Genomic DNA, 18,388 nt, shown 5'->3' on the forward strand with positions numbered 1-18,388 from the left:
AGGGCCATTATAGGCCTCCGACAAGCCAAGAGCTCTCGGTAATCATCACATTTTTCCAATCATAAAATTCAGTGCAGAATCCACATTCATCCAAAAATAATTCAGTTGTATTGGAAACACATTTATTATTAATTTTAATTCATTTCTCAATCAACAAGGCTAAACTTTATGGACAATTACACCAGTTAACAAATGTATCTTTCGTGCTTCATCAAGATCACGGACTCTGTGGCGGCCGCAGTCATGGACAAACTGCAAGAGTCTGTCGGGCGCAACAGCAGCGAAATCCAGTCTCTTAGAAAGTCCCTTTCCGCACAAGAGAAAAAAGCCGCTGAGACCTAGAAGCTAAACTGTCTGCACCACCGATGAAATTGAGCAGTATCAGTGAAGGAACAGCTTGCGCTTGTTCGGGGTAGCTGAAAACGATCGTGAAAACACCGACGACCTGGCCATTAGCTTCTTGCGTGAGAAACTTGGCCGATATTGACAGAAGCCACCGTGTTGGGCGCAGTATACCAGGTGCCATGAACCCCCGGCCCATAATAATTAAATTTGTATCATACCAGAAAAGAGCTGAAGTGTTTGCTCAAAAAAGAAAACTCGCCAAGAGTGGGGTTACCCTGAAGGAAGATCTGATGCGCGAAAGACAAAGTTTTGAATGCTGCGATCACACAGTTCGGCCTTCAAAATGTATGGACCCAGGATGGCAGGATCGTAGTCAAGACAGAAGGAGGGAGGAAAAGGGTGACGAACATGTTCGAACTGAAAGACTGAGCGAAATCTCGCGAGAGACAGTGTCTCATATTGTACTCTGTCTAATATAAGTTAATTTTTATTCTTTCTTTTCATTTTTTAATGTAAATACTGCTTCATTATTTCTGTAAGTACCATAAGTACTCTATTTAAAATCAGTCAATTGTTTCACATAAATATTGTTTCTTTATTTGTCTATCATAAGTGCTCATGTATATTCATATTGTCAGTCAAATGGGAATTAACATTCTCCATTAACAGGAATCTCCTTAAAACCACCCTTCTATATCTTATTTTCATCCTCATCACTACCACTACTACTACTACTATCTTTTTCGTAACCACTACTGCCACTTTCCATCTTTCTTTTCGCTCCCTTCTCTGATACCTCCAGCCTGTCTTTCACCTTTAGCCCACAGACGCTTGAGTCAGCCACGACCTTGGGCACACCTGTAAATATGTCTTACCCTGCGAAATCCAGCTTTTGTCCCTCTTCCGGCCAGCAGGTAAACAGACGCACTCGGTCCTACAGGTGGCCACAATGGGATGGACCAGTTCCAGTGGCGGGCTCTTTGTGGCCCAGGCAAACACACAGTCACTAACGGCTCACTTCGACGAGTTCTGTGACCTGTTCTGCCAATCGCTGTTCCATATTATCCTCATCTCTGAAACTTGGTTGAAACCAAACATTTCTTCCGACGCTGTCCGAATCACTGGTTACTCTCTCCTAAGGGCAGATCGTGAAATATGACACGGGGGTGGTGTGGGTGCCTATGTTTGCTCTGATCTGAGACCTACTATACTACGCATGTCAGATGCAAAGGGCGAAGGAGAAGCAGAGTTCTTGCTTTTCGAAATAAATACATCAAATCAGAAACTGCTAATTGGTGTAATCTATAAACCTCCAAATGTCGGTGCCATGTCCTCCTTTCAGTCTGCCCTGTCCTCGCTCGTGACACAGTATCATTATGGACGACACAAACATCGACTTACAGTTACAATCTCCCTCTGCAGAAAAACTAAGGAGACTGTTCCCCTCCAATGATATGAGTTTAACACAGCTGGACCCAACTCATCACACGCCACACAGCCGTACACTCATCAATATAATGGCAACAAAGTCACCAGATAAAATAATTTGCGCCAATCAGACATCCGCTCTGGGACTCTCTGCTCATGACGTGATATTCTTAAATTACTCAATGCATAATACAAAAGAAATATCTCACCTGGTAACCTACAGAAACCTAAAAAATGTTAATCATTCGGGAATTATGTCGCAAAATTATTGCACTGTATGATAAACATGGTCCTCAACACACTGTCAAGGTAAAGAGAGCTCCCGCTCTGTGGCTTACCACTGCATTACGCCAGTTAATGAATAAATGTGATGCTGCAAATAGGGCCTTCAAGCATAACCCAACTCCCGAGGCATACGAAGCTTACAGGAAACTCCGAAACAGAACCAAGCAAAGCGTGAAGAATGCCAAAATCAGACATGCCTGCTCTGTTGTATGCGGCATATCAAAACCTGCTGCACTGTGGAAAAAGCTGCGCACTTTCAGTATAGGAAAGCGAAGATCTGACGCTGTTTATCAAGTGTCTGCAGAAGAATTAAATGATTTCTTCTCAACAGCTGTAAACTGCCACGCAGTGACTAATTACCAGCCCCAAGATATCAATCTCTCGAGAGACAAGTTTTTCCTAAAACATGTCACTACCGGCACAGCACACAAGGCAATTATGAGAATCTCTTCTGAGGCAGTAGGAAATGATGGAGTGACCATTGGTATGATTAAGAATGTTGTAGACACTATTACTCCAGTTATCACAGACATCTTCAACCTGTCTTGTCAGTAGTACATATCCTACTGACTGGAAGCAAAGTTTAATTAGACCTATACCCAAGACCGACAACCCTAAGTCGCCAGGTGACTACAGGCCGATCAGCATACTACCTGCAATGACTAAAGCCCTGGAATACATCATCCATGAACAGCTGACGGATTACCTCAAAACTCATAACATCCATGACGAATATCAGTCAGGCTTTCGAAAGCACCATAGTACAGCAACTGCATTAATCAAAGTAACTGATGACATTTAACATGCTATGGACAGACGTGAAGCTACCATTCTAACACTGCTTGACTTTATCAAGGCTTTTGATACAGTTGACTTTGATATATTACTAATTAAAATGAAACAGCTGAATTTCTCAAACAGCGCAATACACTGGTTCGACAGCTACCTCGAAAACAGAAGTCAACAAGTCATTTGTGGGTCGGAAAAGTTATCATGGAAAAACGTGCGCTCTGGAGTTCCCCAAGGCTCCATCCTTGGTCCATTACTCTTCTCACTGTACATTAATGATATTTCTTCAGTGATTCACTCCTGCAACTACCATCTATACGCCAACGACATCCAACTGTACATAAGTGCAAACCCCAAGAACACTACTGAAGCAGTAGCGAGTATGAACGCAGATCTTTGCTCTGTTTCTCGATGGGCACAGAACCTAGGTCTGAAACTAAACTCCAAGAAATCCCAGGTCACACTTATATTCATCCAAAATTAATCAGCCGGTACTTTCGCAAAACAGGCCTTCAAATACTCCTAAATGGTAACCAACTACCATACCAAAAAACAGTAAAAGACCTCGGAATAATCTTGGATGAACACCTAAACTGAGAAGAACAAACACTCACAGCTTGCTGGAAATCACTCTCCTCCCTACATGCAATTCAAAAATTTAGAAAAATATTTCCAACCCATGTTAAACAAAAATTAGTCCACACACTAGTCTTGCCTAATCTTTACTACTGTGGTGTGGTTCAACATGGCACAAATAGTGAAAATTCGAGGTGCCTCGAGCTAGTGATGAATGCTTGCGTTAGATACGTGTGCAATATACGGTTGTGTGATCATACCAGTCCTTCATACTCCCAGCTAGGTTGGATACGCCCACATAAGGCACGCGATCTCCACACAATGTGCATACTTCATCGATTTCTTAGCCACTGGTGCCCCCAATACTTATCTTCTCACATTGAACACCTATCATCATTCCACAACCGCAATACCAGATCAGATACGTCTAGCATCTTGGCCATACCTTTACATAACACAAAATCTTTCTCCGTGTCATTCTCCATCTCAGCCATACGACTATGGAACGCGTTCCCCTGTGATCTGCGTCTTATCCAGAACCACTCAACATTCAAGAGGGAACTCAAAACTTACATATTAGGGACAGTATAGCCACCATTGTTGTGCCCCTCTCATCTCTTTCTTTCTCCTCTCCATCATAGCTTTGAATTTTACCATTCTATTTCTCTTCCTCTAACCTTTTACCTCTTCTATATCTCTTTCACCCCATTCTATCGCCTTCTGTGTCTGCTGGATGAGAATAACTCACAAGCTGCAAGAACATAACGAGAAAATTCCCAACTAGCAATAGGACTGACATTCATAAAAGAAAAATATGTTTACTTTCATATACATAGTGATTATTATAATTATAATCATTATTATTATTCTTGATTGTTATAATTATCATTGTACTCCTGTTATAATCTCTATTTTTTTTCTTTAACATTAATACTGTATAACACGTTATATGACCTTAATGTTCTGTAGAAACTGAAATTCGTTCAATCTGAGTATGCCTGGTTAGGTGTAAGAGAGGGCCTGAAGGCCCTAATCTTGCCAGGTAAAATAAATGCATAAATAAATAAAATAAAAGCTGTACGGACACTGTGTCCACATGCATCATTTTTTTTTTTTTTTTTTTTTTTTCAGCATGACCGAGTTAATCCTTTGAGTACCAGTGGTTTCTGCCTGGAACCACCATTTTATTATTATTTTTTTAATCATACCAGTGCCTTTCACATGAAATTCTCAATGCTGTTACAAGCCAGTAACATATAGTGGTACATAAGGTACTTCTAGGAATATAGCGCATTGTAGCATTCACAGTGTTCAATGAAACAGTTGACATGGAGACTGTACTACGTGATTGTAGGACATTGTAACATCTTTTAGTTTTTAAAGTGATCATACTGTGATCACTAACAATTAACATAAAAATATCGTAAGTTAATATAACATATATCTGGGTTTGTACTACTGCTGTTACAAATGGTTTCAAAAGGAAACCACTGGAGCTGTATGTTTTTTTTATATATATATAAAAATTAAATTTTAGGCCCATTTTTGCTTGTTATTTACGATTCTTAATTGGTTTTTGGCATTATGAGCTTATAGCAGTTTTGAGATGTGGGACTGAGTCTAGGAAAAATGCAAAATTGCTTTAAAATATATTTCACATAATGATGAGTTGTTAAAAATTACATGTCCAAGGCTTCCAAATTTAAAACGATTGTTTACTTTGCGCCAATTTCTCCTTGTACTCATTGCTTTAGTTTGATGATAAAGGCCAATTTTGTAAAAAATCTATTTATTTATTGCAGTGTTGGAGCTTAAAATGTTAAGTATCATACCTGAGAATACATGAAGATTCATTATTTAAATTTTTAAAAGACCTCATTTTTATCACTGATTTCAGAAAGTATTAATTTTCACCACTGCAATTTCTGGCTTGCCTATTGTCAAGTGATTTGCTGCCAATGACTGTACATTCCCACATATCATGATAGCTGAGACTTATAACAACGTTAAATACTTAGCATAAATCCCAATAAATCATTGTTTTTGATGCTGTTTAAGCTAAATACTAAACTCCCTGATTGGTATATTTCTTGTATGAGTGCTAGTCCCTAGCCACCAACAGCCTCCCGGATCACACCCCATTTCAGATTACCATTTAGGAAGACAGACTGAGGGTGGTGCACACATATAGAAAATTAAAATGCTCACATGACAGGTGCCTTTACTGCTGCAATGACTTCTGAGGGACAACATGCCACCTTTTATGAGCTAAAAATGTAGCTAAGGGAAAAAGTGAAATTTTAAAAAATCTTCTCTAGCATCGTTTTTAGACTATTTGTGTTATCATTATTGCCATTCTCAGAACTCTGCATGCTCTGGGAAATTTTGCCACTTGACTGCCTTGCCACTTGACTGCCTTGCCACTTGACAGTTAGTTAGAGAACAAATAGTGATTTGTTAACACTTCCATGCAAGCAGTTAATGTGCTCTACCTCAAAGAGTTTTCAAGATTTCATGTCAATTTTCATCACAAAGAGGATCGGTGTCAACTCTCAAGTTGAGATATACCACTCAGGCCTTCTGATGCACCTACAATAGTTGCGAAAGAGAATACTGTTTTACACTGACTTCCGAATCTCCTTCAGGAAAGCTCCAGAAATGGAAAAGGAAGTCAGTACTGTTGAAAATGAGAACAGAGTGCCACTGAAAACCATGTGACACGTTGAACAAGAGGTACAGCTGATGAGCAGCGAGATGTAATATTTCATACAAAATGTCAAAGAGTTAACACAACTAAAGTCAAGAAACCATTAGGTGAAATGTGGTGTGGTATGGACAATATGAAATTAACTGTAACATGTTCTAGGAAATACACTGAACCTAAACTTGTAGTTTCAGATGCATGCACACTACCTACTAAACCATACAGCATCACAAACTGCAGCTTATTATGTAGGTGTTGAGTCACACACAAATTCAGTTCACATCTGCACACATCATAAGAGCTGAAGTTGTTATAGATATATTCTCTATTAGCAAGAAAAAGGAAAGAACCCCAAAGCATAAAAGACTTTTTTTTGTTATGTATTTACAAATTACCAAGGACTTCATTGTCCTCTGGAGCATGATGAAATACCTTGAACGTAAGACGTGAGAAGGAAAACAAGTAGAAACAGTAAGGAGGAGGAGCATTGCTAACAATTAGATAAGAGAATGTAAAGAATTAAACAAAAAGTGTGCATACATTACACAGGTAAAGAAAGTTTACCAGTACAATAAATAATAATCTAATCTGCATGTAATGGAAATACTTAACCCAGAACCACTCAGTAATATTAATTGAAATTTATTTTCCAGTATATTTTTCTTAAGATATTGAAAGAAACCAAAAATTATCAACAATCGAAGAGACTGTATTATGCTTATGATGATTTTATGTACGCTGAAGATGTCACGACAAACAACAAAAAATTCTTACATTCAGTCACATGAAACATACCTGCAGAAATCAGCTCTTTATTTCAGTTTATACACTTACTAAGCCCTTGTCTCCATGGCTAAAATCATTATTAGACACAAATTTTACTTAATGAACTCTCTACAACAAGAATTACCTCCTGTCTTAAGGCACAGATGTCTACAACATTCATTTCAAAATTAAAGAATAATTTTAAGACTTTTAAGACAGTCAGATACTATTGTGTATTGTTGCTTCAAACATTCTTAGAAGTAACTGTAGTAATTATGAATCAGCAAAACAGGAGATTAATATTTGTGCCAAAATAGAACTCCAATATATATTTTTGTTCTATTTAAATAAACAATGTGTCTTTTTTCTTTCATTATAACAATACGTACCTTTCATCATATAAATTGTTTTGAAGTTTTATTTTATTTCCAACTATCAACAAAATATTAAACAAGAAAATTAAATCCAGTGTGATATTCAAAGAAAGCAGTGAGCATTCTTCAGTGGAAGGTCAGTAGCAATTAAAAAAAGAAAATATATCTCAATTGCTCTTTCAGCATTCACCACTTTTACTTACACAATGTGCTTACAAAAACAAGAACACAATAACTCATCAAATTTTCTAACAAATGTGAAATCAATCATGCTCTTCACTCATACATAAATAAACATTATCCACACCACCTGTGAGGCATGTTAATTGATAGCAAACATGTGCAATATGCACATGAGCAACTGAATAATATGGTCTTAGTATACATAATCTAAATAAATGTATTAACATGCCTTCTTTTGTCAAATAAGTTACAATGTGACAAAACCATCAGACTCAACTTCAAAATACTCAAAATCTGAAGCAAATATAGCATCTACACACAAAAAAATTATGAACCTATGACAAAACCTTATTTTGAAATAATTGGTCATAAATTGAAAAGTCTGACAACAAACAGAAATATGGTGATATAATAAAAAATAGCACTATGAATTCCGTAAGTATGAAATACCACATATTTAATTCAAATAAAATTTTTATAAAATGAGGCCTTAAAACTTTGGTCAGGCACTGAATGCAATTAACAATTTAAAATATTGCTGTCTATGTACAGATTCGCGGTTGTCTTTATAAAGTGTCTTCAGTAGACAATTTATCGATTATTCTGCTGACAATTCTGATTTTTTGTAATTCATTGTAAACTGTATTAAGTAAACTAATCTATTATCATTAAATTCTTCTAGTAGGGAATTTCTTATCTTATTAGAGGCACAAAACTATACTGAATCTGACCAAGCAATGACACTGGCCAGGACTGCAATGTTACATGAGACAAATGTTACATACTGCAATTATAGACTTCAAGACTACAAACAAATAACCAAATTATTCTTAATATTTGTATTTCAGACCTCTCCTCAAAACAATTTCCAAATAATACAACTGCATTATTCTAAAAAGAAAATCCTTATTGTCATTTTAGATGTTTGTAATCCCATTAACACAGTGCTTTTACATTAAGGACTGGTAGATATTTACCTTGCTGCTTACTTTAAATATTTGCAGTCTCTACCTCTTAACATGGAAACATTCCACAAAAACTGACACTTAATAAGGAATATGCTGCAAGATCATTCAGTTATGAACTTGAGTATCTACTTGGTAAGATTACCACAGTTCGTGACTACTAAAATATCTTTATAATCAGTATGCCTCAAATCAACAGATGAGTTAACGTTCATTTGCTTCCTGCACAACCTAACATCTTATCATGTAACAATGTTTCCTAAGGCTTCAAGCAGTGTGAGCAATTCGACACATGCAATATTTTACTAATCATAAATCAATCTCAACAGCAAGCAAATCAGAGGTTTTTTTTATGGCTATGGTTGTACAGTTTTTGGGGTTATGCAGCAGCTGTGTTTTGTTCCTTAGAAAATAATTATAATAAATTTCCAAATTAGGGCATCAGTTTCAATGGTCCTACAGTGGCAACTGCCTGGGTTTTTGCTGTAACGTTTCCTAAAATAGTACAATGAGGTTAACAAATTGTGCTTGTGTTGAGCAAAAGCCTCATACAACAACTGCATTAATAATTATATAAGATAAATGAAAGCAGGCTATATTTATTATTTGGAAAATTAGCTGGCAATACACAACACAAACAGTGTTTTCACCAAGAATTTTCAACCAACAGGTACTTTATGTTATTGCTTGTGGCTTAACCCAAAGATTGTTGTTCATGACTATAATTCCAAAACTTCCTTCAGCATAGCTTACAAAAATATTTCAACATTAATTTCACCACTGCTTGACAGGAAGTGTTAAATGTTTAGCACACAGGTTGTTACACAAAGCAAATGAACACAAGTAAATCACCCTTAGAAAGACCGTGTTTCACACAAGGTTAAAAAATATAATGGCACATCATCATATATAAAAGTAGATTTTTCTACTATATATTTCAATAGGTAATAACCAATTATTGAACTTTATGTTCATATAGATTTCTGAAGTCTAATTTTAATATCGCTCACATGAATACAATGCTTTATTGAATCAGAGCCAGTGCATTCACATAGAAAGACAAAAATAAAGTATGGAAGAATTTCAAAGAAGAATGTGGAAAGACTATTCTGTCAAATGACAAATGGAACCATGAAACAGTTAATGACAGCACAATGATGCAAATAATACAATTTCCAAAATTTTTAAGAATAGTGGATTTCTCATCACACAGATAAATGCTGCACAAACTACTGGGAAAGATCAGGTTCAATCCATTGCTGAAAATAATTCACCCACAGCCTACTGTTTGTTATAAAGGGATATTTCACTTTGGCAACACGTAAGTTTTTTGAAACATTACGTCATATACCAGTCTGGGTCTCATTGCGTGTCTTCTGAGCCATCCCTACACACTCTTCCAATTTCCACAATTGTCCATTCTAATGCATATGCTGCAGCAGAGAAAAAATTAACTTATACTATGTTTATTAAACTTATGCTTGTTAGATGACATTTTCATATTGACGGACTGCATACTGCAATAATCATTCATACAAGTTTAAGATCAAGGCTGAATTGAGGCTCATACATTGATCTGCCTTTGCAGCTAGTGTTCTTCTGGCTGCGGAATGTTTAGAACGAAATAGAGTGAGCCACCAGCAAGTTGAAAGTTTCAGTCAGCCTGCAGCACACACTTGGGTGTTGAACTGGAAGAGCACTGCCTATCAAAGGTCAGCAATAAGTCAACCATCCTGGTCCATCACAGTTTCCCCTCCCCCAAATCAACAAGCTAACTTGTACAAAATACTTCTATACATTCCACTGTTATTGTAACATTTCAAGGCCCAAGGGAGTTCACCACAAGAACATACAAGGGTACTCGAGATGTAGGAAGTGTCAGCTAGGAGGTTTAAAGAGTGGTAATCTTATCCCAGTTTTTGTTAACTATCCTTACACTTCATTACCCCACGTTTACAACATAATTTACATTATCCATCTCCCTTCAGACCGCACACTTGTTATATCTCATCCCTTGGGCCCCTAAACATGCACATATAAACTGCGTACAATATGGTGTTAAACACCTCAAATTTCAAGTTCACTTCTCATTCCCTGTATTTTTGGCAACTTTAAAGCCAAATATTTGTTCCTATTATCTTCACTTTTCATCTGATCAATTAGATTTACATGTCCTGATAAAACCATGAATACTTACACTTTCACTGCATTATCATTACGCATCATAGTTCCAGTTACCAAAGAGGATGGAAATTTTCCTGTATTGATTATTATAAAAGGTACAATGTGTAAAAATGTGTGTGCATATCATGAAATACATATTGTTTGCAAATATCAAGATATATTTTATCTAGTTACCAAAATGTGGATGAAGTTACTATCTTTAGTACTCTTAAGATAATAATATTGATTCTTTACAGTGTACATCAGTACATTTCTGTGTAAGAAGCAGCTTATTACCTTCTAAATTGAGATATTCATCGCATCCCGGCCATGTCATTAAACACACCACCCTTAACAATCAAGACATAAGAATTAAGCTTTTAACCAACAATGTGCATGCCTCCAAGCACAGCCTGACATAGTGCACAGATCACGGATTAGAGCACTACTACATTACTTTACTTTACTTTACATACAACATATTACACTTATTCTCTCACTGTAAATGAAATACTTACATCACTAGTGATACCAGTTAAGAAGGAAAGGAAGAAGAGCAGCGCCTTTGTAAATAATAATACTGAATAAAATTCACATACCAGTTTCAAAGATTAAATTGTTGGTATCAAATTCACCACAATAGAGCTGACTATTAATACTGGAAGTCACTGTTCGTGTTAAACTATAGATTACTTCACATATGCATCTGACACTCAATTTACATTTATTTCATGCAAGGTCAACAACTCCCAATATAGAAGCAATATTTTACACAAACGAGTTTATAAAATTGCTGAAAATATTCTCCAAAATTACTGACAATGTACATATTCATAAAATTACATTACATTACATTTTCATATAATAATGTTATGTTGTCTACTGGAACTTCAGAGGACTGTGCAAATATAACAATTTATGTTAAGGCCTAATACCGTTAAACTTACACCACTACATAACTAAAGTGTTAGGAGGCAACATACTTTGAACAGGAAATTTCCAGCTTTATTTATTATATTACACACAGAACCACTATTTGCTTTCAAAGTGGTGCAAGGCTTTTTAAAGATAAATAAATCATCAAAAGCTCCATAACCAAAAATGTGTATGCAAATCTTCCTTTAACACGACATGTAGGGAAGTACAAGTCTATAAAAGGGAATGGACGGTTGTTATGACAGTTCAGAGAAGGTATTTAAAGTAAAAATAATAACAGAATATTAATGTATTTTATGATATTGTGACATGCAACTAATTAGGGAGGGAGAGAGAGAGAGAGAGAGAGAGAGAGAGAGAGAGAGAGAGAGAGAGAGAGAATAAGGGAGGGAAAGGGGACAACCTCCTCGCAAGCCACCTGAGTGTAATGGTACTGTTCTCACAAAACAACAGATTACCATCGTTTCTTTCACATCCAAGATGGTCTTGTGCAGAAATATTAGCATCTTTAGCATATCAGATACTACTATCATAATATTACACTAAACAAGAAAGTAATTACAATGGACTTATTTCACTTTTGAAAGGCACTTGCTGACATCAGACACTCAGCACTTGAAGTTATTAAGACTGGATGCTCAAATAGTGGATGGAGAAAAATGAATACCAAAAGCAATAAAAAATAAAAATGGGAAACTGCAGTTTTAATAACAGTTCTTGGCTACTGACGATAGCCAATTAATACATGAAAGAATTTAGATAAGGTGAATGGCAGTAAGGTAAAAGAAGAAAAAACAGCTAAGGCCATCAGACTGGTTCACAGTTTAATATACAACCAGGATAGTTAATGATAAAACTGGCAGAGAGGGTTGACATCATTAATCAAAAATACAAATGTATGTCTGTGCCTCCTGCAGCATTTCGGCGTTTCAAATTTATGAATATTTAATGCAACAATGTAAACCATGTTTTGATGCAAAATAAGAAATCTGATCAAGCAAAATGACAGATCATCATCTTGTGGCAACGAATAGATCGCAATTGTGACATGTTCCACACCTACAAGAATCATCTCGTTTTTTGGGACTATGGAACAAAAACTGAATCTAATCTAATCTAAAATGATGGAACTATGCGACAGGACAACACAAAGAAACTATTTGACAGAACTTCACAAAGAAACAATAAATCTCATGGACTCAAAGAGAGCTAAGTTGGTAAGTGTGTGTTGCAGTATTTACCTGTACAAACAAATTTATAAACCGGAAGTCAAAATATAAAGGGCCATGGTCTATGAATCTGAACAAGCATCGCAGAAAACCTCGCAAGGTCCAATTTATCCAATTACTGAGTTACCTATTACGTATCACGGTAGAATCCTGAGTGAAGTATCTACCACAGCTCATATTTCTAACAGTGCAGAACACAAACATGAACTGAAGAGAGGAATAAAAATAGAAATAGGGTGAATAACAGTTTTAAAAAAGCTTTTAAACAAGGAAAAGGTTTCAATAACACTATGAACACTATACCACTCATAAACATACACTGCATTGTTTATTGCACCCCTAGTTTCGGACATGGATAGGACAGCAACAATAATTTTAAACTAAGAAAGTGTTAAGACTCAATAGGATAAACTGGAATCAGCACCAGACAGTGTTTTGTCTGCCAGTATAAGATCCAATAAGAATATGATAGCAAATGGAGTTGGGGAAAAAATATGCATTCAGAGTACACTGAAAGGATTGAAAAGTGGATGAGTTTGATAGCTGCACCATGTCACCTCCTCTCCGTAAGGACAACATTGTTCATGTTGAAAGTTAAGGAAACTAGATGTACTATGTCCTGTTTTGGTTATAATAATCACTTAATTTGCAGTTCACTTGCTTTTTATTGAAATGCTGCATAACATTTCAGACGAGCACCAGAGAATTTATACTATCACATAATCAATTGCAACCTATATTCTCTATAGCGATGATTCTAAAAAACTAACTGTCAAATCGATCTCTCAACATCACACAGATTTCCCCCCAGTTCTTGCTGTAAGCTGTGCTACCAGGCATGAGAATCAATGTACAAACATCACTTCAAAAGAAGACAATTATTGAAAGAAAAAGCACCAAGTGGATTACACTAAATCTATTTAAACAATTTCTCATGTTTGGACGATCGGATTCTCTGTTGAGAAAATTCAGCACATAAGAAAGAGATACAGCACTTATGGGAAAGAGGGAACCAGGTCGCATGGGTTAATTTCAGTCTCAACCTTACAGTTTTCTTTCTGATGTGGTGTGACTCTTTCTAGCATTTTCCTTTTGTATTTTCTTGTACACAAAGTCTAATCCAGTCATATATTTCCCAGCAATTACCTGTGGCATCCATGATCAGATCTCTGTATGAAGAAAATTTGAATAAAAACAGGAGAGGATTCACTTTGTGAGTTTCAAGTTACTCACCCTCCTTTGATTAAAATTACTCCTTTTCCAGATAATCCATACACTAGTATTTCATTGAAACAGGTTCCACAGAGAAATCCAGCATCTGTCAGCCCCTTATGATCTGTGGTGTAATGAGAGAGGCTATGAATTTGCCTATCTATACATTTACATGAAATCAATTCATTTTTATGAATACTTTTATTTGTTGTTCTTGCTTAGATGAAGCAGAAAGCATTAATGATAGTGTTTGTCTTGGAGACAACACAATCTTAAGTTGGACTTACTGAAATCAAGAAAATAGGACTATCTTCCTCTGTTATTATTTGAGATTTTCATACCACAAATACTGGTACTTTGGCAAAACTATGCAGAAATAAAACTGTTGTCACTTTTAAAAAATGTCACAATTGAAATTTGCAACAGACACCTTAAATTTTAGGTGCTAAAACTAAATGCTCACTCGTTGACTCAAATCACGGGCTACTAATTTTCATTCGAACAATGTAATTCCAGTTTCAGGAAATAGTTAAAAAATGAAAGACCTTTTTCTTCTTTCTGCAAGCACCTAGTGGCTACTGAGTTAATCTGGAGACTTTTTTTCACACTTCATACAATGAAACATAAGCACAAATGAAAGTAAAATGACAACCAATTCACAACAATGCAATATAATTGGTCATGTAAGGAAGCACTGAACAATGTTGTATTGTTAGCAACATTATTAGGAGAATGAAATGAGCCCTTACACAAAAAGCGACCACCGCTCAGCCAGTAGGGTTATTACCATAGTTTTGTTAATGTGTTATAGAAGCCCAATCCAGGAAGCATGCCTTCCACAGGATTTGATTGAAAATTTTATTGACTGCTGAGTAGAACTCCACGATTCCTGTTGTGTGTTCTTATGGATTGTGCATTCATGGAATTAAAGCATATACATAAACAGAAAAACAATTATTTTCTGAAAATATATGGTACAACTGTTTTCTTTTTAAGATTACTTTGAGAAAAAACTACTGAATTCCAGAGCTAAAGTAGTTATTCGTCTCCCACTTACTCCAGCCAATATGTTCTATGCTTCAGTTCACATTTCTTAAGTTCTGTGTTCTTTCGTAATATTGTATTGCTGTATGTGAAGGTTAACACATCCATAAAGACATTTTTGATACCCTTACACATGGTAAGAATTTACAATAAAATGGAAGTTGAGAAAGATATAAGATGTTGGTAAACCCCTACATCATGAACACGACTGGGAGGTAGGTAAGGGTATTAAGTAATTAAATTAATTTCTTAAGATACAGAATGAATAGTGGCAATCTTTTGATCAACTTTTGTTTACAGGCATAAATATTTTCTTCAAAAAATGTATCAACAAGAGCTTACTCACAGTACGAAGTTAGATCTATGACATTCTCCTCACTATAATATCACTGTGATTAAGGTACTTTTGAAACCTGTTAACAAAGCAGACTGTCACGTGAATGTTAATCCATGCTACGAGGGGGAGGTTGGATCTGGATTTCATTCAAATTCCCAACACCAGAGTACAATCACAGTAGTGAATGTGAATAAATTATTTACACATGCCACAAACATTCAAGACATTGAGTACCAACAGTCTTGTGGCTACACTTAAACAACCTGTCACCTAAAAGTCAATTTGACAAAAAAGGGAACAACAATAAATCAGAAGATACACTTCATGTCACCAATAAAATTTCAACAAATCCAAAACAGAGGAAGATTATCTTTAGGTGATACCTTCCACAATCCCACACATATCTGCATGATGCTGAAGCAACTGCTATTCCTGAACAATTTAGGCATGTGCAATTTCTACATTCAAACTGGCCACTGAGGACTTCTACCTTTTTCTGGATGAAAAGTGTTTGTAACTTCAGCTCAAATGAGAAACTGCAGAACATATCATCATAAGGCAAGAGACATGACAGCAAGCATCTTTGTAGAGGGTAGTAAGAGAAAACAAGTTCACTAATACAAGTGTCTAACACCACAGTAATTACATTCAGAATTTGGTTATGGAAGTACTTTTCCTACTGTATATGAACTCTGGTTGATAAACTCCTGTTTTTAAATTTCTGCCTTTCTAGTGATTAGAGAGAGAGAGAGAGAGAGAGAGAGAGAGAGAGAGAGAGAGAGAGAGCAGCACAACATGTTTGTAATTAACTTTTCTTGATTATAATTACTTTCCGAACACTTTCTATATTTGTAATAAGCATCTCTTGTCTTTAAAGTCTTAAGTGAGTTGAAGGTAGTCACTTTATCACTAAATGATATTCTGAAAGTAGAACAGCAGTACTGTGCATGCAAATGCTAGGAACGGGAACTACAGAGCAACCATTAAATTACAGGCCATGAAATTCTGTTTATTTTTGTTGTGAATATTCTCTAACACATCAAACAGAGTAGCAAGTCAGCAGGAACAGTGTGCACTCTTGGTCATCCAATGTATCTAGAGACAACACACACTGCACAATCAAACTGCTGACTTTGAAACACTGTAAGGAAATCACAAATGTCAATATCACATTCTTAGCTGTTCCTATCATGTTTATTACATGATCTTTTTCTGGAGCAAAACATTTCACATTATATTATCATTCTGTCTAAACAGCTTAAAAATTATAATCACAAGAGGACAAAATATAAAAATATTTTGCATTTATTGCTGTTTGCAAAAAATAGTCCCAAATTGTTCACATATTTTTGAATGCAATGGCAATTATCTTTCACTCACATTGTCAAAATTATAAAATTCTGTACTAGCATCAGAATTCAGCTGATGATAATGACTAGGGCACATTTTCAGTCATTGTGTTGCATCCCTAAGTTGTTCACCAAGAAGCACGGAATGACTATTTTCCGTTACTTTTACCAAAATCTGTATACAATTGAAGTGTGTGATGGAGATATGACTGTCCAGAAACATTTAAAACCGTAATAAAATGAACTTCCTATAATGTTATCATAGAATTATGTAACACTACTAGCTTTTAGGGATGCCTTTCCTACACAGATAATATAATACTGGTTTTTAGTATTACTGCAAAATTACAATCTAAAATAGTCAAGGAAATAAGAACTTATCTTTAAAAGTAAAGAAAAAAAAGGCAGTGAATACGAAACTTAACACATCTACATCTCAAATATGGTTACCGACATGTTAATGGTACTCTTAAAATAGCAGCTCTCTCATTTCACACATTAAAATATTGATTACAGAACGTAGTGCACCTCCGCAACATTCCAATCAAAGATTTACCCAGCATGAACAAGTTGTTACCTGGGTCAGAAGCCTTACTGTTTCAAAAAACACCTTGCATATGACCATTAATAAATCTAAATGCACCTCTTTGGTTGGAAGAAGAAAAATAAGAACACATCTGACACCCGTGATCTGTGCTCCACATTTTAGTTACTCACACGACTACAGCACTGTCCATTCTCTCTCAACAGCATCACAGCATAAAAATGTGGCCTAGATGCAAAGCTATTTAAATATGTAAAATAACTGCATTTAGCTGCACAGACCCATGATCAGCTTTTGCATCGAGGGTCACATTCATTTTTCTCTGTGGACTATATACCTCACAGCACTGGGTTCTCCAAAAAATATTCACAACAAAACTTTACACTAAGTGAAAAATGTCCTTGTCACCCAGCACAAAAAGCCAGGTACACAGAATTGCAAGAATTGTTCCCAGTGGCACAACACACAATCGACTGCTTCTACTTAAAGCTCTGTGGTCGCTGCATGTCAAAAGTCAAGTTCCATCATACGGCTGTGTTCCTGGTCTACAGCTCTAATGATTCCTGGCTGCATCTTTTGCAGCCATTATGAGAGGTGTTAGACTTGCTAGCGGCCGGGCAATTTTCAGGAAAGGATGCTGTGGATAAGAACAAATACTATATCAAATAGTACCCTCCTCTGTAACAAGATCTAAGATATTCTGAAAAGAGCCACCAAAATAAACATCAGTCACATTTTATTTACAACACAATAAACTGTTATTTATGTGCATTGTTCTATTCACTACTGCCAGGTGTATCCACAAAGTAAAGCAATTATATAAGAGGAGAATGGTATCACTATGAACTAGACCTCTTTGGCACATAAACACTGATCAGCCAAAACATTATGCCCACTGCCCATGGTGACATTGCACGCTGGCTGATGCCGTTGCGGGCACCGACTCTTTGCTGAACACAACCAAATTCACTATCTTAGTGTGTCAGCTGGATCAGAAATATGCACCAGAGATTGAAGACGTAATCACCACTTCACCTACAGCTCACGCATATAAGAAGTTAAAAACGGAACTGATAAGATAGGTTTCACTTCAGAGAAAGAGCACCTCAGACAAGTCTTAATCCGAGAAGATATTGGCAACAGAAGACCCTCACAATATT

General features: G+C 36.1%; 1 protein-coding gene across 2 annotated transcripts in view; it reads right to left on the minus strand.

Annotated features, from left to right (window-relative positions):
- Positions 1–6,753: 6,753 nt before the first annotated feature.
- The window catches only part of LOC126322829 (serine/threonine-protein kinase Pak), a 162,971-nt gene continuing 151,336 nt past the window's right edge, over positions 6,754–18,388 (minus strand). For both annotated transcript variants that reach the window (XM_049994587.1, XM_049994588.1), the window contains one exon: positions 6,754–17,865. In XM_049994587.1, coding sequence (XP_049850544.1) covers positions 17,782–17,865 — 84 coding nt within the window. In that variant the 3' untranslated portion in view covers positions 6,754–17,781. The remainder of the gene's footprint in view (positions 17,866–18,388) is intronic.

This window comes from Schistocerca gregaria, chromosome 2, assembly GCF_023897955.1.
Source record: "Schistocerca gregaria isolate iqSchGreg1 chromosome 2, iqSchGreg1.2, whole genome shotgun sequence".
NCBI classification, from domain to species: Eukaryota; Metazoa; Arthropoda; class Insecta; order Orthoptera; family Acrididae; genus Schistocerca; species Schistocerca gregaria.